General features: G+C 39.4%; 1 protein-coding gene across 2 annotated transcripts; it reads right to left on the bottom strand.

Moving 5' to 3' along the window:
- Positions 1-18546: 18546 nt before the first annotated feature.
- On the bottom strand, positions 18547-20284 carry LOC117569799 (MIT domain-containing protein 1). Of its 2 annotated transcripts, none has more exons than XM_034251112.2 (3): positions 19759-20284; positions 18932-19131; positions 18547-18856 (listed from the first exon to the last, which is right to left on the bottom strand). In XM_034251112.2, the coding sequence occupies exons 1-3, from the start codon at positions 20122-20124 to the stop codon at positions 18703-18705; spliced, it is 720 nt and encodes a 239-aa protein (XP_034107003.1). In that variant the 5' UTR covers positions 20125-20284; the 3' UTR covers positions 18547-18702. The 2 variants fall into 2 exon arrangements, with proteins under 2 accessions (XP_034107003.1, XP_051860221.1); XM_052004261.1 differs by lacking the exon at positions 19759-20284 and adding an exon at positions 19190-19540.
- Positions 20285-23769: the final 3485 nt, after the last annotated feature.

Genomic DNA, 23769 nt, shown 5'->3' with positions numbered 1-23769 from the left:
TGGTTTGTTCCTGAGTTTAAACACACAACGCAGTACTGCACTTAAATTGTAATTTTTTAAGAACTGAAGCTGTTCTTTAGTTCTTTAGTTTTCCAAGACGTATTCAAGTGAATTCTTCAGCCGCGCGCGCCGTGATTTGTTCCGTCTTCGAAGAGATCCGATCGACAAATAAATGGATATGGATTTGTGGGTTTGGCTGCAAGTGGCATACCACGGGGTGTGCTTCAGCTGGTGTGTGTGTGTGTATGTGTGTGTGGGGAGAGCACCGTGTACTATAAATACACACAAATACACTCACAAGCTCACGCACTCCCACGCACACACACTCAAGTGCTTGAGAAAGAGAACATGTAAATCTGTGAGGTGGCAGAGTGCAGGGAGTAGAATTCAGTGAAGAGCGAGGATCGTTTTGAGGTTCACTTATAAAGCTGATTCTTAAGTTAAATAGTTTATTATATACATACATTTGTAGACTATTTAATTATAATTGCTTTTATTTATATTCTATCTATTTAAAATATCCTTCATATCATTTACCAACGATCACTTGAAATGCATTCGAAGATCTTCAGCAGCGATCTTTGTAGGGTTAATGCAATCGCCTCATTGGTGCACTGAGTTTCTCATGCAGGGGCGTCGCTCTTCAGCTACACTCACACACACATGTACACCCTACACACTCACTCACTCACACACACACAGCACTCTCGTGCACATTTCTTTTGCCTGAACAATTCTTCGGGTAGGCGGAGCCTCTGGCATGACATGTGTGGGTGTATTCAAAGTATTCAAGTATTCAACAAACATATAGACGAAATATATTCAACAAATGAAAATTGAGCAAGTTTACATATTGAATTGGCTATGCAAGAGATTGGAATTTATTTGATCTATTATTCTTTAAACAATGTAATTGTAATGTTTATTTAAGTTTTAGTTAGAGTTAGTTGTAGATTCGTGTTGAAATGTTTGAGGTCTCATAGTGAGGAATTTTAATGCATAAGATATTTGGAGGATTATAAAAAGAAAGCCAATAAACGAATTTAGCTAAGAGTTAGTTCTAGGAAAATAGATCTTTTGAAAAAATGTAGTAAAAGGAAAACGATTGAGCACAGATTTTAATTTAAAAATTATAAATCTTATAGTAAATGAGAAATTTTATTAAATGAATAAAAATGAAGTCAAAAAAAGGACTTCAAATAGTAATAATATATTTATAAAAATATATATCTAAAATATTATATTTATATATATATTTTTATAAATATATTATTACTTTAAGTTAAACTAAAAGGGTTATAAAAATGTATTTATAAAGCAATCTTAAAAGTTTCATAGTAAAAGTAAAATTGTATCAACGGTATGGAGTCCAAAAAAAAGGACATCAAATAGTAAAAAAGCATTTACAATAAACAAAATAAATTTTATTATATTTCATACTTGAAGTTAAACTAAAAGTATTAAAAAAATGTATTTTAAGTTATTCCTGTCAAAAAATGTATTACAAAATATATAATGTAATAAATACGATCCTGTAAAAAATACAAGAAATTCTGTAAAGTAGCTTGGAATACTATATGAAGATTTATCCTAAACAAATAAACAAATAATAAAAATGTTTAGTATACCATATTCTGACAAAAAGAGATTTTTATTGTTGCTGAAGAAGTTCAAGAATAAGTCTAGACTCTAGAGATTGGCTCAACTTGAACTTGAAATTTAATCACATTCAAAGATGCGCTCGAAGCAAGATTTTAGTACACAGAAAATATCATTTAAATAAAACAGAGTGAGAGCTGTGTGTTTTATCTCTGGTGAACTATGTCGCTGGCTATGTGGAACATAATCCAATTTCCTTTCGATTTTTACGACTTTTCACAATTACAGGCAGATGAGAAGATTTCGTATTTCGTATTCATCTGTGGGGTATTTCAGAGTCAAGTGCGCCATTTTTGCTATGCGTTTTTGTTTGAACTGAAGTGAACAGAAATTGAACTGAACTGAAAGTCTTTAGTAGTCTTCATATCACGAAAAGTCGTAAAATAATGTTGTATACATTTAAAACACAGGACTAGGATGATGATCTGTTTTACGATGCGATGGATGGTCTCAAGTAGTAGAAAGCAGAGTCTCATTTGAAAGAAATAAAAACAATAAATACAAACCAATTGAAGTTGTTGAGCACATACAATCCACATATGTCGGGAGTCGGAGAATTGAACTCAACTGAGCTGATCTCTATGAACTCGCCAATGATACAAAGGATTTTTCACGCTCTCACTAACTGGCAAGCAGCCTCTTCCTCTCCCTTCCTCGATTTTTACGATCGTTTTACCGCGGCCAAAAATGGGTCATAAAACAATGGGTTATCCTAGGCAATTGTGAATTGTCTGTCCGTACTCATACGGGGGAGGATTACATGCAACATTCATCTGCATACTACGTGCCACATTGTTGCATGTGTCGCTCTCTGTTGCTCTCTCTCGGTGTTTTGGTTTTTGCTTATTTTTAGAACTATGCCGTGAATAGTATTGGAAACAAATAGATTTTCATTTTTATTGCACAAAGTCTGAAACAACAATGTTTTCTATTTAGTTTTGACTGATCACGCTTCAAACGCAAACGCAAACGCAAACGCAAACGATGCAAACGATCTCTCTCGATCGCTTTGGTCACGTTAAGCCATAAAACGCCTCTCCGATTGTTTGTTTAGTTGCCACAGGCCGCAAGTTAATCAAAAAATAAAAGGAAAGAAACAGAAAATCCCTGAAAAACAAAAACCACCAATTGCAAGTTATAGTTTAGTGCGTGACATCTTGTCGATCGATTGTTTTTGGTCTCAGCTGATTTATGTGGACGAGATCAGAGGGATTCTGAAGGGATCGACAGTACCATCAACACCTTGTCGAAAGTTTGATTTGCTCACTCGTCGCGGGCAGAAAAACAACAAGAATGAAACAACAAATCATCGATCATCGCTTGTTATTGTCAGATTTTGTGGGGTGATTTGTCATCCAACTCCACTTAAATTGGAGGAGAGCACATTAACAGTCTAGTTGTTGCCTATTTATAGTATATAATAGTATCTCTCGTTAAATGCAGCCCAAGCAACGCACAGCTATTAGCTGTGTGCCCTGCTGTTTGACAACAAATACAAGGAGCCCTGCCCTCCAACTCCGCATTCTTTGCTCATCATCTTCATCATCATCACTGTGGACGTCGTCGTCATCATCATCATCATTTTCATTTTTGTTGTCGGCGGCGGCGTTACACATCATTGACAGCAAATTATCCACATTACCTGAATTGTCAGAGCCGGGCGGCCCCCATTTAGCCATTACTTTGGTGTGAACGTGACCTTTGGTGGCCATTAAATGGCACACTTTGAGTCGTTAACGCATTTGTATGTTGCCCGGAATCGGAAATTTATGCGATTCTTGACACTAGTTGCGTAGCACCTCCCTATCTGCTATAACAATACTATGTTACATCCATAGCACAGCTCCTCTTACTTCCCTCTCCCCCCACAAGCGCATTATTTACTACTTATATCTGGCCGAGACACTCTTTTCGATAGGCTTGTTAAATCCGCATCAGGATTCTCCATAAACTCCAAAACGTGTAGCAAGGCAGGGCCAGTGACCTCCCTAAAAGAAAACAGGTGTTGGACATTAGTTGTGATTTTTAGGAGATAGATGAGTTATGCCCGTATGAATATGCTAAGATTTATCGATTAACTTGTAGAAAAGATGAAAAAAAATACATTTTTATTTTGACTATTATATAAAACTGCATTTTTTATTTTTATTTAGATTCATATACACAATACTCATACACAATATAAATAATTTGTTATTTCTTTTTTTTTTGTTCCTTTTATATAAAGTTAAAATTAATAAAGATTACTCTATGAAATTAATTAAGGCGATTAATACATTTTCATAAATTCTACATCTTTTTAAAGTCAAAAATAACATGTATAGATTTTTGAAAAGTATTAAAATTATGTTTTGTTTGATCATTATTTCTTGACTGTAATTTATTTCAAAATAGTAACAACTGTGAGTAAATTTGTTTGAATACTGACATTTTATTTAAATAAATGTTGTGCTCTTCTATTTGGTTCAGCTGTAGAAGTCTCTTTAAATCTTTTCACATCTTTAAAGTCTTTGAATTAATGTGTATATTTTATTAAAATGTTTTGCATTTGTCTTTAATACAAACTGTAAGTTATCATTTTTAAAAACTCACATCGTAATATATTTTATTTAAAACAAATTTAAACCTTTTCTATGCCTTTCAATCTTCTAATTATTGAATGAACATACTATATTCCTCAAATTTTAAATTTTGTTTTAATATTAGAATTTGATTTTTATTTAAAACTTCTATATTTGTCGTTAATACAAATATATCAAATAAAAACTGAGAATAGTTGTAAGAAACATAATTTAATCAAATTATATAATGATAAATAAGATACATTTTTAAAGTTCCTGTGCATTACTTTAAATAAATAGTATTTAAATATATTAGATTGCGTATAATTACAAAAAAGTCTCATTATATTCAATCTTAATATTATATTGGCATACCTTAAATGTACATAATGTTTATGTAATTACCTAAAACCTGCAACAGATGTTGTTAAGGATAATGCGAGTAATATTTTGACCAAATATTTTCATGGCTACTTCTCTAGTTCCTGGGCTGTAATATTGGATAAGTTGGAGACAGGATATTTTATTACTTTCATTAGAAAACATTATTTAGTAGTCGCATTAGTCCCTTGGGGAAAATTAACTATGAAACATAAAAGGAGAACAGGAAAAGTAAATTTTATAGGTATGTATTTCATTTCTTAGGATGTTGTTGAAAGAGAAAGTAGATAATATTTCTCATATAAAATAGTTTAAATTAAATACCATACTCAAAATGATGATTCAATATTCATAGACAGAATTTCTGTAATTGATTTTACTAATTTCCGATTTATGGCAATAACTTCCTCTATTCTCAGGATTTTCTCCATCGATGATGATCTCACTTCATCATCTCTGCACAACTGTTTCCCTATAATTTACACCTCAAGTTTAAAGTTCCGCCTCATTATGATGTAATTAGCTGAAAATATCATTCCACCTCGAGGAAGACTATCGGTAATTTAATGCGCAATTAATAAGGAATAATTAACAGTTGAATTATCTATGGGGCGAATCGAACTGAATTGACTGCGTTGATTCAACAACGGGGGGAAATTACACGAGATGCGATGCGATGCGAAAGAGATGATGGGATCTAAAACGGAACGGAAAACACAGAGAAAGAAAACACTCCATTCAGCATTGAGGATTGAGTTATTGAGAATGCAAGTGAATGAATGGTGAATGAATTTTTTGGCACGTTTTCGAGGCGGCAAATTAACGGCTACTCAAAACAGTTCAAAACTCAAAAGAAATGGAAATATCAAATAGTGTTCTGCTCAGGTTTAAAAACAATAAACTTTCAACAACAACAACAATCAGTCAAGCAGCTTATTTGTTGTGGACGAGGTGTGTGAGTCTGTCTGTGTGTGTGTTTGTTTATTTGTTTAAATTTAGAATATCGACCACATTAAAATAGCAACAGCTTCAAAAGCTTCTCAAGTGGACGGAAGAGCCATTAAACAGATTTTCCAAAGATGTATTATGGCCAAAGCAATTGAGAGAGTGAGACGAAGAGAGAGAGACTAAGCATTGTTAACGCAAACGCGGCCCCAGTTTGTGCCAAGCCCCCTTCCAGCCCTAAAGTATCTGCAATTGCTTGTGAAGATGCCTGGTTGACCCCGCGGGTAATTTGCACTTCAAAGAGTCCCAAGCAGCGCATGTTTATGCCATCAAGTGGGCCAGCTGGTAGGCCCCCAAAAGATCTATGGCATTTATGAGTAACGAGGAGGAGGCGGTGGCAGCATCGGTAGAAGGAGGAGAGGGGGGAGGCTGTGTGCTAATGAGCTTCGCAGCCAACGATACCAGATACAGATACACTTCAAACTTCAACTGCTTGGCTAATTATCGAGCCAAGCTAACAAATGCTGCCAAGTATGCAAAAAAAAAGAGCAGAACAAAAAAAAGGTAAAGTCAAGACTGAAGTTGACTTCAGTTTGACTTCAACTCTCCCTCCCCCCTTTCACTCTCTCTCTCCGTCTCTCTCTCTGTCTTCATCTCGCTGTCGCTGTACGCACCTGACGACATGCCATCATCGATCCTTGTCGTGGGGCACAAAGCAGCTGTCAAATCTCCAGTTGACAGCCACTTTCATTTCGATGCATTATTAAAATACGGCAACATCCTGACACATTCTCAGTCGACTTCTCCTCCCGCTCTCCACCTCCTGTTCTTCAGGTGCACAGCGCAGACATCTTGGCGACTAACGTAGTCAGCTCGTGTTTATTTTCATGGGAAAAAGTCAGCTATTGCAGCCCAGAGGGGGGAGTGACAGGTGGGGTGAGGGGCTAGTGACTGCTGCTGCTGCTATTGCTGTTGCTGCTGCACTTGGCAATCGGCTGACTGCCTGTTTATGTGCCTTCTGTGTGTTTGTGTGTGTAAATACGACGAGTACGCAAAACTTCATGCAGTGCTCCGTGTGTGCTTCCCAGGGGCAGCCACCAAAAGGGGGGAAAGCGAGGGGATGGCAAGGGGTGCAGAGAACACACGCATCGCGTCAGCGTCAGCGGCGCAACAAAGGCACGTGTAAACAACTCGAACTAGTTGCCCCCGATCCATGCGGCTGCATCAGCTCCCCACAATTGACGATATAACAACATTGTGTGTGCTCTCTCTCTCTCTCTCTCTCTCTCTTTCCCTTGTTGCTCTCTCTCGTGCAACACGCCGCACTCTCTATACGCTATCAACTGAGGGAGCGACAACAACTATGGCAACTTAAGTCTGCAACTGACAGCTGAGTGGCTGGGATAATCTGGTAGAGCGACAAGTTCTTCTTTGTGCCAAAGCAACTTCTAATTGAAGTCGTTGCCTCAGTTGCCCCAGTTGATTGAGGCGTTGTCATCTGCTTCCAATCGGACTTATACTTGTTGATTGGCAGCGCTTTCTCTCGCTGTTTGTTGGAATCTAATGTATTACCAGCTTAGGCTCAGTTACCAACTGGAGTGACAATGATGGGGAAAATAGTGCTTAAGTCACTGTTGTTTTTTCAGCTTGATTGCTGACTAGGAAGATGCAATTTCTTAGATTATTATCTTCCTCTTTATGTCTAATATTATACTAGAATTCAGTTCGAGGTTCGTTAGTTTATTATCTTCCTCTTTTTTCTTATATTACTACACTATTACTACTACAATTAAGTTCTAAGTTACAAATAATAATATATAAATTAAAACATTTTATTCTTTTTCAAAATTTATTATTTCCTTATTATATTTTCTCTTTTTTTTAATCATTTTCTTTTAATTAGACTTGATTTTTTCAGTTTCAAATAATTAGAAAGAATGAGATACATTTTTTTCTATGTCTATGTCTATATCTAAGTCTTAGTATTTTTTTATCCTAACAATTTTTCTTGTAAATTCTATTTATTTTTTCAAGATCTGTTCTTTAACGCAAAACTTGACTTCGTCGTGATTTTTATGATTATACTTTAATGCTCCTGAAATTCGAATCTCCAAATTTTTGTCAGGAGAGAATACTTATAAACTGTCTTACTCTCTTTAGAGCTTTGTAATTTTATTTATTATAATTGTAGATTTGAATTAAATTCTATAGTAAAATACTAGAAAGAAACCATTGAACTTTAGGTTGCGTTTAGATATACTTATAAGTATTCTGATATTCAAGCCCGCCAGATTTGCTTGAAAGGTGTTCTGTCCACTATCGTTGACAATATTGTATCTACTATTTTTTCATAGTTGAACATAATACAATTTCCTTACATCTTCCATCCATTATCGATGTCCTAAGCTGTCTATTTTTCCCAATACATTTTTTGTTTACACTCTCAACCATCGAAGGATGTTACCCCATTTGTTAGGGTATGCTGTAAAAAAAGGGGCATCTATGAATTGTTGTTACATATGAATGCAGGCCGCCAAGGCGTGGCGCGGCAGACAGAGTGGCGTCAAAAGTTTGGGTCGACTTTCGGCCCTGAGCAGTCTAGGGAAGAGCAGAGGGAATACCAGAAAGATGGAGAGAGGGGAGGGGAGAGACAGAGAGGAATTGGGCAACCGGGTGTGTGCCACGGTGGAGCTGTTATGAAAACAAGAGGCAGCCAAAACCACTTGGCAAGGTCCGCACCTCGTTGTACGTATGGCCAGAGCAGAGCAGAGCAGCAAATGCTAAATGGTCGACAGTTTGATATGCGGTTTGGCATCGCCAGCAAAATATCTGTTTGCCATTGCAGCAGCAACCGGAGCAGCAGCATCATCGGGAGCTGAAGCTGAGGCGGGAGCAGAAGCGGGAGCCGGAGAAGCAACGCCAGTTGCTGCTGATTTAATTTTCGGTAACCAGGCCCAAAAAGCCGTGGCCGACTTTTTCCCCTAAAAACTTTTTGGGGGAGTCCCAAACACACACACACACACACACATTGGGTGGCATCCTTTTTTCTTTTTACTATATTATTTTATTTTATTTTCTTTCTTCTTTGGTTTACGCTTCTCGCTTTAGCTCTTTTTGTTCGACGAAAGAACTCGTCAAATGTTTACAAGCAAATACGCCACATCATCAACAGCAACAGCGAAGCGTCAGCAGAAGTCACGCTGCACTGAGTGGCAACAGGGTGAGCAATAGTTGCCACAAGCCACAGCCAAGTGGTGGTGGCAAGAGTCAAGCAGGAAAGGGGCAATAATAGTTCTTGGGATTCCATTGAGACACTCAATGGCAGAAGAGCAGAGTGCAAAAGTACATAGTAGACTGACAGCAGGCACAGTTTTATAGCTGGGTCTGGGGATTGGGCTTGAGGACTCCGAGGAAAGTCTTACCTATTGAAGAGAAGTGTTAAATCTGAAGGTGGTTTAACATTAGAAGCAATCTAGGAATGACAACGCAGCTGGGAAAGCTGTGAGTTCTAGAGAAATAATGAAGTCCAAGGAGTATGCCAGAAAAAGGCAGTGCGATTGAAGAGGTCTAAAAAGATGATATAGTATAGAACGGGGAAATCTGGAAGAGTCGAGTATTCAGGACGAAGCCTCGGGAAGACTGAAGATAAAAAAAAAGGATTTAGAAAGATGCTTTAAATAACGAGGCTGAAGAGCTGGTTGAGAACAAGATACGGAATTAAAGAATAAAATTCAGATTTAGTCAAGAAAGAACACAGATCAAGGTTCCAAATTTTATTGATAAGAGATACTGAAAATTGAAAGAGTTTCAGATACCTAAGAAAATTAATAGACCAGCCCAAAACAAAGACAAAGACAAACAGACAGTTCCTTGTTCAAGGTGAAATATGGAAATTAGGAAATAAAATGAAAGAGTAATTAAAAAAGGATGAAAGCAGTCGCAGATGAGAATATGTACCGAATTCAAATAGGTTTAAACCAGTAGTTTGGGTAGTTTGCTCTTTACTTTGCTATGTGGTAAGATCAGGTGACGAAAATAAAATTTTGTTAGGGTCTGAGCTCATCGAAGGCCAGAAGAAAAAGAACCTCTAGGATTTGAAGAGAAAGCTGTTAAAAAAATGGATCAGCATCATGAAGAGTAATTGGAACAGGAAAAGCGATTTGTTCTTGAAACTCCATTGAAGAACAAATTGAAATCGGTTTTTTATAAGTCAAAAAGAAGAGTCAGAAACTGTTTTAGGTCAAGCAAGAAGGATACAGAGCAGTTGGATATAGTTGATAGCAGGTAGAGCTCCCAATTGGCGACTAGGAATAGGAATAGGAATAGGACAGTGAGAGGCGCAACCACAGGGAGAAGGCCTAGGGACAGTTTGAGTTCCAATTGTGGTTCTGGGAGAAGCGGCAACAGCTAGAGATTTATGTGTAGTTTTTGTGGCACGTCTCGTTAGTCAGCAGCAACAAGAACTCGGTGTGTGTAGCAACTATGTGGCATTGGGGGTGTGTGTGTGTGTGAGTGTGTGTGTTGTTCCGTAGGGATTAAGCGGCTTGGGGGAGGTGGAGAGAGGGGCAACAAGAGGGGACAATAAGTTGGAATTGGAATTTGCTTTGATCTTTTCGCACTTTTAAATGTTTGGGAAATCTGTGTAAAAGGCATCGGAATCGGTTTTCGGAGAACCAATAAAAAATTAATGGCAGCGTTTGCTGTTGTTGCTGCCACAGTTTTCTTGTTATTGTTGTTGTTGTTGCGGCTGACGCTGTGGCTGAGGCTGTTATTTGTTTTTTAAATTTTCTGTTTGATAAAGCGCGCCACAAACAAAATGGGTGGCAAAAATAAATGCCCAATAAACGCCATTGACGATGTGCAACTAGTTCTGGGCAACTTGCCTCCAACTTTGCCGCAGCTTCTTGCCTCCCTCCTCCTACTCCTCCAAAGTCTTCGACTGCGGCTGCTGCTGATTTACATTTGATTCGATTTCAAGCGGAAATCTTTGGCAATTGCAGATTAATGCCCTGACAGCTGCCTGGCTGGAGCCAAAGCTAAAACGGAAACCTGCCACTGCGCCACTTGCCACTGCGCTACTTGCCACACGCAAGGGGACGCTGGAGGCATCTCAGGTGTCAGGATACTTTACGCTGATTAGATAAGCATTTGGGGAAATGTGTTAAGCTTTGTTTGGCTTTTGTTTTGCGTGTGCCACTCTCAAGCTCACTGTCTTTAAAGCCAACTTTTCTGCGGGCCAAAACTGCAGACCAGCCAAAGATAGAAAGCTGGAGAGAGACAGAGAGGGGGGAGATGGGGCGGGAGGCAGCGCAAATGGCATTTTTATTGAGCCATTAAAATTTTTCGGCCTCAGCTCAAATGTCTGGCGATTGCGGTTACGGATATATATATATATATAAATGGAATACGAATACGGGGATACGTATTACGTATACGTACGAGTATACGGATTGCGGCCCTTACATTTTGATTAACGTTCTCTGATGCTGATGCTGTTCTTTATTTTTTTTTATTTTTTTGTATTTTTCTTTTGGCCACAAAATGCCACCTAAGGGGATAAACTTGTGAAATATTTTGGGATTTGTGCGGCTTACGCAGTCGCCTCCTTCTCCTGCTCCTCAACCTTCTCCCTCTCGCGTTTTTCTCTTTTTCGACCAAATTGGCGCTGTAGGTGATTAGGCAACAATCCATATTTTTGCTGCTCGCTGGACGATCGTCTTAGGAATTTTTTTCTGTTGTTGCTGCTAAAGATTTATGTACATAAGATTTGTTGTTGTGTTGGCTCATTAGCTGCATTTGAAAGTGTCCCGGGCCCAAAAATGTCCTGAAGGCGCAGCTGTGCGTGGCATGGCCTTATCACACGAATATCATTACGCACCTGGCCTACAGCCCTAACCCCCTAACCCCTCTGCCCCCTCACTCACGGAGACAAACAGTCTTAACCCAAAAAGTGCGAATGCGTGTGCGTGAATGTGAATGCGAATGTGAGTGTGAATGTGAATGGCGAATGTGAATACGTGAGTTGTGCAAGTTATGTGCGCGTAAGTGAATGAAATTACCGTAAGGCATTTAAGCAATGCAAGAAGCAGGGCACTGCGAATAGATACATAAATGACAATGCCAGACAGGCGACACCTTCATTCCCCATCTCCCTTCCCCTTTCATCTCCCCTTCTATCCCACTCCCTGCTTGAAGTGCCGTGGCAGCCACAAAACGTTTAAAGACGCAGCTCAGCACTTGGCATAAAAATCCTATACTCTTCTCCCAGCCTAGCCAAGATGCTGTTGCTGCTGCCGAGTCCTGCGTCCTGTTGTTCCTTTGCGTTTGCTGCCGTAAGGCGCGCTTATCGTTTTGACAGGAATATCTGCGCTTTCTAAATGCCAAGCGCCGTCGTTTATGATGCTGCCGCTGCGCTTACGATTGAGTTCTGCCAGCGAACTTTACTTCACTTCCACTTCTCCACCCTTCCTCAGAGACTGCCTTCCCCCAACTACCTGCAGACTCAATGCTATGCCGTAAAAACGTGCTGTGCCTGGTTGTTACTTTAATGGCTTTTACTCCCCACGAATCCAGAGCCTTCTCCTCCTCATCGTCGTCGTCGTCGTCGTCGTCGTCGTGAAGCGAATTATGGAAGCTGCCGCCGCGTCGCCTCATCATCTTACGTTTTTCTCAATCTTCCTGTTTTTCCCCCTTTCCAACGTCTTACGGGGGGCTTTGTTTTTCAGCACTTTTGCGTGCCTGCGTGTGTATTTAATAGTCTGTGGTTTGACATTGACTGCCTGGTTATACTACCTATATATATAGCTATACTATATAGTAAAAGTATATATACACACAGTATATATCTTTTATATAGCGCATTATGCGCCTACTGTTTGTAATCTGTGGCTTGGCTTACTTACTACCTGCTATGCTAAGTCTTCCTCCTCTTCCTTCTTTCTCTTTCTGCGTTTGTTGGGCCATTCGATTATCGTGTCAAATTTTAATTACTCAAATTACAACTTGGCATTTAATGCCCGCGTCTTACATTCAGTGGCAAGTTGTCAACACTGTCAAAGCTCCTCCTGGTCATTAAACATCTCTCTCTCTCCCTCTGTCCTTCTCTGCAGTCCTGCGAATCGTCCTTAGATGCTGTCGCCTCCTCCTTCCCATGCTTGGGCTGTGAATTTAAAGCTCCTCTTAAATAAGATAAACAATTGACCTAGAAGACCGAAAAAAGGGAGCTGCCAAGACAAGACGTTGCCCATTTTCCACTCTGCTGTCTGCGGGGGCCACTTTTAATTGCAAAATAATAAACAAAGTTCTAAGGCCAAGTGTTGGCTGGACTTGATTTAAGTCCAAGCAGGTGTCGGATTTATTCCCGGCGAGCGTTTTTGCGGTTTGCTTTAGATTCCTATCTGGCGATTTGTGGCACACTTATAATCGACTTTCTGAATTTGTTAAATGTAGCTCAAGTAAGCTGCTGTTTATTTTGCCGTTTTATTGTTGCAAAGTTTTAATGCTGGCATTTTTGGATTTATTTATTTTCGTTTTAATTCTATTAATGAACGCTTACCTAATTGGTTAACGATTATTACATTGGTTTGTTTAGAATTCGTTTCAAATTATAATATTCGTTTGTTTAGAAATAACTTTATCAGAGATTTGTAACTTCTTTATAAAATTTTGAATCTTTTATATTTGCCATCATCAGACCATTCAAATAATCTTCTAAGTTTCATTAAAATACTACTAATTTATTAAATAAAGCATACTCCTTTCATTTAAAGGTTTTACAATTATTTTTATTGGAATTTTCTATCATCTTTATGTTATATTTGAATTATTCGAATTTGTCATAAGCATTGCAAATTTAAACAGCTTACAATTAATAGAAAACATTAAAGCTGATTGAATAATATTCCACAATTTGTTAAATTTCAACAATGATGATTACACATATGCATTATTATTACAAATTGGTTCGATTAAAGATAAATTAATCTAATTTCCGTAACCTTTTTATATATATTATCGAATTATTTGTATTTGTCAGTAGAAGGTTACAAAAACAATCTTAAAAATTAATGAAATAAATTATTGTAATTATTAAAAACAATCTTTCAAATTCTTTATATAATTGATCATCAATTTGAGACTTAAAAGCAATAATTAGTCACTTCTATATAAGGAAAAATAAATCAATCGAACTGCTCTTTCTACCTTCTATGTTTGAAAATTATTTGTATTTGTCATCAGCAATTAATATTTATAAATAACTTTGAATTAATTTCAACAAACAATAATGACACAGTTCTATTTATGTGATATGTACTTGAATTATTAATTTGCAATTAAGAAGGAAATAATATATAAATAAATATTTCTATACGAGACTAATTATGTCATTTTTCAATGTATTATTCAAAATAATAGAATACTTTAATTTTAAGCATATAATGGTATGCTTTTTCTCTATAAAATGCAGTAGTAATAATTGAGCTTTGTGTGCTTTGCTTTTAGATGACTGTGTTGAGTAATTCTCATCAAATGAAATATGCATTTTGGTGTCATAAATTTAACTAATGATTACGCAACGTAAATCAAATAAAATGTTGTTATTTTTGCAAGTTTGATACATTAAACATATAGTCAGCGTTGAGCTATGAATAAACAACCCTTTTTCAAGAGCGACTGAACATTTATCTCATCGATTTATTAAACGCTTTTGCAATGGCCTGAGCTTATCTGCCTTGGCTGCCAACTCTGGGCTTAAAAATTATCAATAAAAATGGTTGAGCTTAGGCTTGAGGCAAGGCGAAGAGCAGAGGGCAGAGGGCAGGGGAAGGGGATTTGTTAAGATGCGTTAGTCTCTTTTAATATGGCTAGATTGACGTCGATTATGCACGCACTATTTATAACGCGCCTTTTGCGTATATCCTTGCCATGACGTCTGAATCCTAATGAACGCCTTTTTTTTTTTTGTTCCCAGCATACGCTTTACGTTGTTGGAGAGCGGAGCGGAGCGGAGAGACGCCTCCCAGTTGCCCGTTGAGTGGCAAAAGCAGAAGTAGAAGCTGAAAGGAAAAGCAAAAGCAAAAGCCCAAGTCGCCGCTTGCCACCCATTTCGAATTTTGCGCTGACATTGATTGATTATAAATCGGCATACATTGCAAATCTAAAGCGCACACAATAACAAAACGGCTGTCGCTGCTGCTGCTCGTTGTTGTTGTTGTTGCCTGTTGTTGTTGCCTGTTGTTGTTGCTCATCCTTTGTGAATTGTTGGCGCTGCGGTTGCCTTTGTTTGGCCTGTGACAGCTTTTAATCTAGCCAAGCACGAGGCGCTGCAACAACAGCAACAACAGCAACTAAAGTGCCCAAAAACTGACAGACAGAGGACAGACCAACAGAATGCCTGACAGACTGGCAGACAGACAGAGAGAAAGACAGACGTACATATTTGAAAATCACTTTAGTTCATATTCGGACAGTGCCTGAGACTTTAGCCAGTTGTCATTCAGGCAGTCTCTTCTTTTGCTGCTCTAATGGGGCTGCGGTCCAGGGCGCTAATGATGCGGTTTACTCAGCGTACCGTGTTGACCTCAGCTTAGTGAACGTTGCCGGACGAACGATGGACGAACGTTGCGTATACGCAATGTGTAGCGATCGAAGAAATGTTGTTGAACGTTGATGGCACGTTTTTTGATTTCAATTGCTTTGCTGTGTGTGAAAGTGTGTGTAACATAGAGTGTGAGGTAGAGCGAGTTAGGCATCGGCTTTATGTGCTGTGCTGTCTGGCCTATATAGGTTGCTTGGCGCCATTTTACGTAGCAAAACAAAAGTTATGGCCCAATTTTGTAGCCGCCCCATCCGCCAACCTCCCACTACCGCAAGAAGGACGAGATGAAGCAGAGCGAAGAGTTGTTGTAACAAGTGGGACATTTGCCAGTTGCTGTTGCTCGCCAGCGTTCTTCTTGTTGTTGCTGTTGTTGTTGCTTTCGGTTGTTGGTTGTTGCTGCTGGCGGCAATAAAAACAAGAAAAAATGTTTACTTCGCAAGGCGCCATCCTTTTTTTTTCTCTCTTGCTGCTGTTTGTTGTTATTATTGCTACAGCTTCGCTTTTCTCTTCTTTTTTTCACTCATGTTTTTTGCCTTTTTGCCTTTGGCTTGGACTTTTGCCTTTTGCTGGCCGTGTCCAAGTTTTATGCGTAAATCGGCAATAAGTATATGTGTACATAATGCGATACACACACACAAAGTATAGTAACATACTATGCTATATAGTTTCTTAGAGGGGGATGATGTTGTGACCCAAACTGTTCTATGATAATTTTAAGCAGTAGCAACAATGTATGTCGCACAATCGACAAGGACAACAGCAGCAACAACAACAACAACAGCTTTAACAACGACAACGACAACAACGACGACTACGACATCAGCCAAAGTCAATTACGTGGCGCTTTCACAAATCTTTGCCACAACAATCGTGTGCGTAGGCATTTTCCAGACGTGGCATGGGGTGGAAGCTTGTGCTTTGCTATTTCAGCCATTGCAAATTAATAGAGAATACACTCACACACACACCAGCACACACACACACTCACTCTGGCACACACACTCTGCGTATGCCTCGCATAAAATGTAATGTCATAAGTGCTGAACCTAAAACACTCCGCTTAACATTTACCACTCATATCGTTGCTGCGTACTCGTCGTAATAGAAAAGTGCCTCCCCAGCCACGCCCACCACTACTCCCACCACTACTCCAGCAGCAGCAGCAGCAGCAGCTCCTTCAGCTCGTGTTTGTGCTTTGTTGGTGGGTAAGAGATGCGGATTAGTTATGCTTTTGGTTCCGCCCGCCTCAAGGGGGTTGTTGTAATATCCGTTACCCATAGGCTAGAAGGGTATTATTACTTTGTGGAACCTTTGACCCTATGAAGTATATATATTTTTGATCAAGAGTCAACGGTCGAGACGATATAGCCATGTCCACTTGTCTGTATGAACACCTAGATCTCGGAGACTTTAAGAGATATAATTTTTTTTGACAAGTTTTTTTTTTTTGCCCATTTCGCCAGCACAAATTGAATAACGTAATTTTAAAGCTAATAGTAACTACAGTAATTATGATTCCTGAAAATTTGGTTATAATCAGATTAAAATTGTTGAAGTTATTTAATAAATATTGTATCGGAAAAAATCCAACTTTTTCGGATCTTAGTATCTTTAGCTGACAATCTGGTCTGTTTTATATTCTATGGTATATTTTGAATGTTGTACTATATCAATATACCAAATATTGCTTTCGGTATATTTCAGTATTTGTTGCGGTATTAATTTGGTATATTTTAAGAATTAAACCGCACGCTAATGGTTTTGGTATACATATTTTGAATGTAGTACTATATAAATGTACCGAATATGGCCTTTGGGATATTTTAGTATTTTTGCGGTACATTATTTCTGTATATATTAAGAATCATACCGCACTGTTTTGCTTTTATTCAATATTGCTAGCAGGTATTTTCCAGTCGAGCACACTCGAATGTAACTTTCTTACTTGTTGTATATGTGCTAGTGTGTGTGTGTGTTTGTGGACTATGTTTAATTCCCTGGTTATGCATGTATTGTAGTTTCCTTTCTATTTAACAGCCTGCATTCATGGACGCACAAATTGGCAGACAACGTTGAAGGATTTGCAGTCGTCGTCTACTAACTGTTGCTCGCTCACCCAACAACACAACACAAAGCACATTGCAAGTAGGCGAAGGATGTTGCTTATTTGTTTGCGCCAAGTCAGCAACATCAACAAGCGTTTCCTGCAGCAGCAACAGTAACAGCAACAACAACGGCAACAGTAGCAGCAGCAGCTGCTGACTGACTCCGAATGAATGAGTCTTCAGTTAATAAGTCGCCTACCCCTTTTTTTGGGACCTGTTCATGATACCGTAGTTGTAGTTGTGTAAGTGATTCTCTGGAGCAACTGAAGCATCTAATTGTGCATCGTCAGGTTAAACCACAAGAGCTGAGCAAATCCAGGCAGCTGGAGCTTCGAGCCTCAGCCTACTCGTAGTAGACGCAATTTTGGCAATGGTTACGCTCTTGTTGCTTGTTTAGAAGATCCCCAGCAATGAATAGCCAGCTTAGTTGCACTCACAGTCACTGCCACGCCCCATTCTATACCACCTCCACCCCCACCCACAATGCGTGTTAAAAACCGAAATTAGGGGTGACTTTCAGGGGGAGGCGGTGTTCGGTTTTTTGGCTTGACAGTCGCATTAGTGTGCCTTTCTTACGCGCCATAAAATTTAAAAGCGAGCAAAGCATTTTAGCTCTGGTGCAATTTATTAGACCAGCTCATCGCGGCGCGCGTAACAATTGCCTTCATCTGTTGATAAATCCTTGGCATGGCACCAAGTAAATTGAAAATATATATTCTTTCGCTCTCGCTCGGTGTCTGCGGGTGTGTGGGACTCCAAAAAAGGTGGACGTTGGCAATGAGAATGTGCAGCCAAGTGTGGCGTAGTTCTAATTATCCACGCACATGTCTCTGGCGAAGACTTTGAGCCTCGCCATGGCTTTAAAGACGTTAAGGAATAGCTCCTTTATTTTTTTTGGTGACAATGGCAGGAGTTGCCACTGCTGCTGCTACTGCTGCTGCTGAGGTATCGAGCGCGCTTCCGTTGCTGTCTTTTATGCAACTGCATTGGCCGCCCGCTGCTAGCGGCATTCAAAACAGACAGAAGCCAGTTTCCAGCATCCAGCCAGCCAGTGACAGTGTGGAAAGCCAAGGCAGTGGCAGCAACCAAGTGCTCACCAGCTGTGCAGCTGCCTCCGCATCCGAAGTGGCATGAAAGTTATGAATTTTAAACATTTTTGCGCCAGCAAAAAACGCCCCTGCAGCCATATCCATATCCATATATATATATATACTATGTATGTAGACACTATGCTGTGTCTTCGCAAAACTGCAGATTTATAGCATACGAACAAACTACAAGCGCTGCTTTTACTTTTCTTTTTCTTTTGCTTTTGTACGAAAAAAAGGTACGAACTTTATTATTAAATTTAATGTTTGAAACTCACAAGATACAAAAATATCTCAATCGATGCATTCATCTATCCATTTATGTCTTTCACTTTGTACGTTTTTGGAATCGTATGTCAAAAAGTTTAATTGCCGGTGCTTGAATTGCGCCAGATGTCCACATCCGTTTGCAGGCATTTCCTGTATCTGTAATTGGTCAAGCCAATTGAATATAGCGGATTGTTGGCCTTGTAAAAATGCAATCCACGTCCAATTTTGATAATATAACCATTGCTTAAGCTGTCATCATATCATAAATATACAAACATTGATAAGATAATTGGATGTGCTACGATTAATCATCGATGTGCTTACTAAATTTTGCGATCATGTAGCGAATCTTCGTATTTGATGTTAAAGGCAACATTACGGCGCTCCAGATCGGCTTTGATCTGTCCCAAATTTGTGCGTTGTTGATCCACATTCGCTGTATCTTGTTTGGTTATCAAACGTAAGTACTTGAATTCTGAACAGTTAGTCACAGCCAGTTCTAAGAATCTTATGAGATTCTGATACTGCAATAAAAAAGAACCTTTGATTATCAAATATTAATTTCAAGTCTTCAAGGCTTACCTCAATCAGACTTGGAAAATAAGAAAATTTGTTCATAAGTATGGTAAGTATGCATATGATAAGTATTTCTTAGGGATTCACAAGTTTCCAAACTGCTAAATCAGCAATAATAATAAATGCGCAGTCAGCTTTTTTTTTGCTGATATTGCTATGCTCTGCTATGCTATGTGATCTTTCAAGTAATCGACTTTTTGGTATACGAGTATGTAAATCTGACAATTTCGTGGATGAGTTTGACTTTAAAAAATACCACAAGTAGCTAACAAAACACTGTTTTCCATATTCCATATAGCAAATATTCTTTATAGTTTTATTGTTCACAGCATTTCTATCGCAAAATTCAAAAATACTTTTGACACATTCAGCAATCCATGTGATATCTTTTTTTTATATATTTCTTTATTGTTGATAAAATTAGTGTGACTTTAACTAATCAAAATGGCTGCGTGGCCTTTTATATATGAAAATATATTAGAGCTACTTCAAAAAATTATCTTGTCAGACAGATCTCCAATATAAATAGTAACATTGCCAACTCTGAATTATTTTTATATATGAACTTAACATACCTGATAGTTTTGTGTCAAATAGGGCTCTTCGATTAGTATCTCAACTGTCTTATCCGTCATATATTTGCCAAATAACTGAACATAGTCGTAGCCCGTATCGTTCTCCTCGATCGATATGTGGGCGACAACCTCACCGAGCATCAGTTTGCCATTGACTCGAGCTTTAATGGCATCCGCTCGGTCCATGTACTCCTTGATGCGTGTGAGAAATCCTTTGCGACGCTGATCATCAGGCTCGCTGCTAACAAACGACATCAGCTTGGCGATGCCATCTTGATAGAGTGATTGAGCCTCAAGAATTCTACCGCTCTGATCACATTCGACGGCGCGTATTAACAGTTTTTTGGCTTCCAGGGCGTCAGTCATGCTGATTATTCGATTGCAGCATTTACAGCATTACGTGGTAATAACGAAATGCAATATGTGTTATAAGCAAAAGCGATATTGTTTGTATATACAAAAATGTTATTTGCGGTAGGCCACCGAAAGACGCTTCGCGATGTTAGTTGCAATCAGCTGTTTGGTGTGGCCGCATGCGTGAAGATGCAAAATGCAGAAATACCAAAACATATACAAAAATACTCAAACATCAAATCTTATGCATTTAACAAGTTTTGAATTAAAGTTAACGTTTACAAATATATTCAACGTGCAATTTGATATAAAAGTCAGTTGGTAATGGAAAATTGTGTATTCAGCGCACCGAAACGATGAAATGGAAACTAATATTTAAATACCGGAAACGGTCACGAGTTGCTTGCCTGTTGGTTGAGCCATGCGATAAACCCAACAAATACTTTTGCCTGACCGTTGGCATTTGAATGTGGTGTTGAATGTGAGTTAGCTATTAAAGGTTAGCATTCCAATGTCATAAATATTCACTTTTCGTTTTATGTTTATGCCACTTACAAGCAATTACCTGAAAACGAAAGCGTTTTATCGTCAACGAACAGTCAGAAGTCGCCCTGGCCAACAAGGGCTCTAATATCTATCTATCCCTGTGTCGTCCTGTCGTTCTCTCTTTTTTTTGTTGGCGTCGTGTCGTCTCCCTGGAGCTCACGGGACGACACTGGATACTCGTAAAGAAATTGAATTTCACTAAGCCAAATATTAATTTATTTGTGTTTTCATTTCTTGCGCATTGGCAGGTGATTGACCACCACCACTGGGAGGGGAGGCGGCGGTGGTGGTGCTGTGAGCCATGCTGTGTGTGGCTTTGCGCATCCAATCGAAATCGAACTGGCCCTGAAAACATTTCCTGCCACTGCCAGAGCGCGTGTTATTTTTTCCACTTCTTTCATTCTTTTTTTTATATTTTTTGGGTGACTGCCGTCCAGTATTTTTATTTATGTCATAAATTTTAAGCCATTTGGGAGCTGTGAACGTGAACGTGTACGTTGGAGGGCGAATTTTAAATGTTTTCAAAAATATTGGGTAAACGACAATCGTATGCGTATTGATGCAGTAACAACCGGTAGGAGGATTCTATACATAGTTAACTAGACTTCAGAACAGTCGTAGCTTTGTCAAATTTTTGATCGATTTCCACATGGAATGTCTCTTTGATCTGGATTTGTCCCCTGATTTATTTCAGTTGTTCGAACAAAAAAAAAAATACTACTTGGTACTAGTATATTTGTTTGAATTTCATATTTGCTCACTGACAAAAGCTGAGAGATGAGGATCTGCGTCGCACAAAAAGTATTGCCTACTTTGGGGCTGACCAAATAAGGCAGCAGTAAAATTGTTGCTTTGGCTCTCTTGATGAAATTTTATTTGTTTTTTTGTTTATATGCTCGGTATAAAGGAGCTACTCAATTGTCACGCTGGACTAACTTTTGTTTGGAATTAGCTGAATTGTATCTTGTAAAACACAAATTCAAGAGGGCTAAAGCCAAAGCCGTTCAGGCTTCAAGCCTAGAGCTCTTCCACATGTCACCCAATAATGCCCTGTGATGTGCGAAGCCACTTGCCCATGGGGGGAGGACAGGATGAAGTGCTGGTGAGTTGAGGGGGGATTTGGATGAGGTTGGGTCTGCTTTCGTCTCGGTTGGGCCGGGGCAGTGGTTAGCTCATATTACGGGTATCTTGGCGCCAGCTTTTTATCGACGATTATTTTCCTTATATTTGTGAATGCCTGTGTGTTTGTGTGTGTGTGTGCGTAGATGTGGTTGTTGTTGTTATTGTTGTGTGTGTTCAATATTTGCTTGCTACTGCTACAATTCTCTCATTCTGACTGTGCTTCCTTTTTTTCCGCCACTTTTGCAGCCTTTCTCGTTGATTTTTATTTGTTTCTCTTTCAATTTATTTTGCCATTTCGTTTTCCTTTCTGCTGTCATTGTTGTTGTTGCCATTTTCATCGCTTTTATTACAAACACACACACAGACACATCTTAAATATATATATATATAAATATCTATGTGTGTGTATGTGTGTGTGCGTAGACACTGACACATGTGGGAAGCTCTAACATTGTGTGTCCTTCACAGCCGCTGTGCGTGTCGCTCTCTCTATCTCCATCTCTCTCTCTGTCTTGCTCAGTCTGTCTTTCACTGGCTGTTGCGTGTGTATTTGTGTGTGTGTGTAAGTCTGTTTGTTTGCTGCTAAATGTGCGCTCAGTCCGCCACTCATTTATGTCGTCGATGTGCTCCCCTTCCCTTCTCCTCCACCCAATATTGCCAACCCCTCGCTGCTACTTTTACTTCAATCACATGCTTCACCCCCGCTGCGACTGTGACCCCCTCTCTCTCGCATAGCAATGTGCTGCCCCGCCCCCCGCCTCTCATGACCCACAGCTACAGCTGCTTTAGCTTGTTCGTTAACGTTCAGTTTTTCCACTTGATGCTATTTATGTTTGCTTCCATTTTTCAAGAAGGATCAAAATTTATATTGGCTAAAAAGTCCCTCGAGAGCTTTCAGCTTTCCTCACACATTTACAGATGTAACAAATTGTAACACAATCGTAACTGTTTACTCTGGGGCTGACACTCCTCCTTCCCTCCTCCTCCTCCGCTTTCTTCTCCTTCTACCAAAAAAGAAAAAGAAATCATAACCTTCATGAACTTTCGGCCCAATCCTTAAGATGAAACCCGTAAGCAAGTTGCCTGCCCAGCTCAAGGTATGACACTCGGCCTGGTCCATGGTCCATGGTCCATGGTCCTTGGTCCTTCGCTTTGCTCCTCGCACTGAAGCCATGTGGCAAGCAATTGAATTGAGCTGCAATTGTTTTGATTTTTGGCCTCGGGGCCTTCGTTTTATCCTTGCAAACACAAACACACACACACATGCAGACAGACAGAGACATCTAGCGAGAGATTGCGTATACTACACGTATCCTGGCGGGCACTTTCGTATTTATCGCCGTTTGCTCGTCAAGTGTGGAAAATGTAATAAACAATTGACGCTGCTTTATGGCAGCTCCAAACAGCAGCATCTCAATTTATATGTTTTGCTTGTCTTTAAAGGTGATGTGTGTTGCTCCTGTATATATATGTATACTATATGTCCTAGTTGTGATCCTGCTGCTAGTGACTTGGCCTGCGTCTTGGCCTTTGTCTCCCTTTTGTTGCGCGTCAGTTTCCAAATTAAGCACACAAATTGATGATGTTAACAATGACGATACGAAAATTGACTTGCTGCATGACTGGCAAACAAGTTTTTGGCGGCCAAGCGAAACGCACAGGGAAAATCTAGAGCTAAAACGAGAGCGAGAGCTGCGGGCCATTGTGGGCAGCCAGCAACAAACGTTGGGGAAAATGAAAATGGAAATGGAAATGGCAATTGGGGAGGGAAGGAGAACAGAATGAGAATGAGTTTTGGGTGTGGGAGTGGAACTATCGCAGCCATATTTCATATTTCGACCAAAATGGCTTTAATGTTTTCACATTTGCTTTGTTGGCTTTGATGGACGCGCAACCTATATGGCTGCACTCCCCGCTTTCCACTCCCCTCTGTGCTGTCTGTGCTGTGTGTTGTGTGTGCGAGGATGCCGCAGTCAGTGGCTCGACAAA

Source organism: Drosophila albomicans, chromosome 3 (assembly GCF_009650485.2).
Source record: "Drosophila albomicans strain 15112-1751.03 chromosome 3, ASM965048v2, whole genome shotgun sequence".
In the NCBI taxonomy this organism is placed as follows: Eukaryota; Metazoa; Arthropoda; class Insecta; order Diptera; family Drosophilidae; genus Drosophila; species Drosophila albomicans.
The sequence above is the reverse complement of the archived record's forward strand: the minus strand, read 5'-3'. Positions and strand labels throughout refer to the sequence as shown.

What these genes read in the sequence shown, in the direction of transcription:
- LOC117569799 (XM_034251112.2), bottom strand. Translation starts at nt 20,124, where the DNA reads ATGACTGACGCCCTGGAAGCCAAAAAACTGTTAATACGCGCCGTCGAA. An exon ending in ATTTGACACAAAACTATCAG is followed by an intron (nt 19,132 to 19,758) that starts GTATGTTAAGTT and finishes TTTTTATTGCAG; the next exon opens with TATCAGAATCTCATAAGATT. An exon ending in CTACATGATCGCAAAATTTA is followed by an intron (nt 18,857 to 18,931) that starts GTAAGCACATCG and finishes ATATGATGACAG; the next exon opens with CTTAAGCAATGGTTATATTA.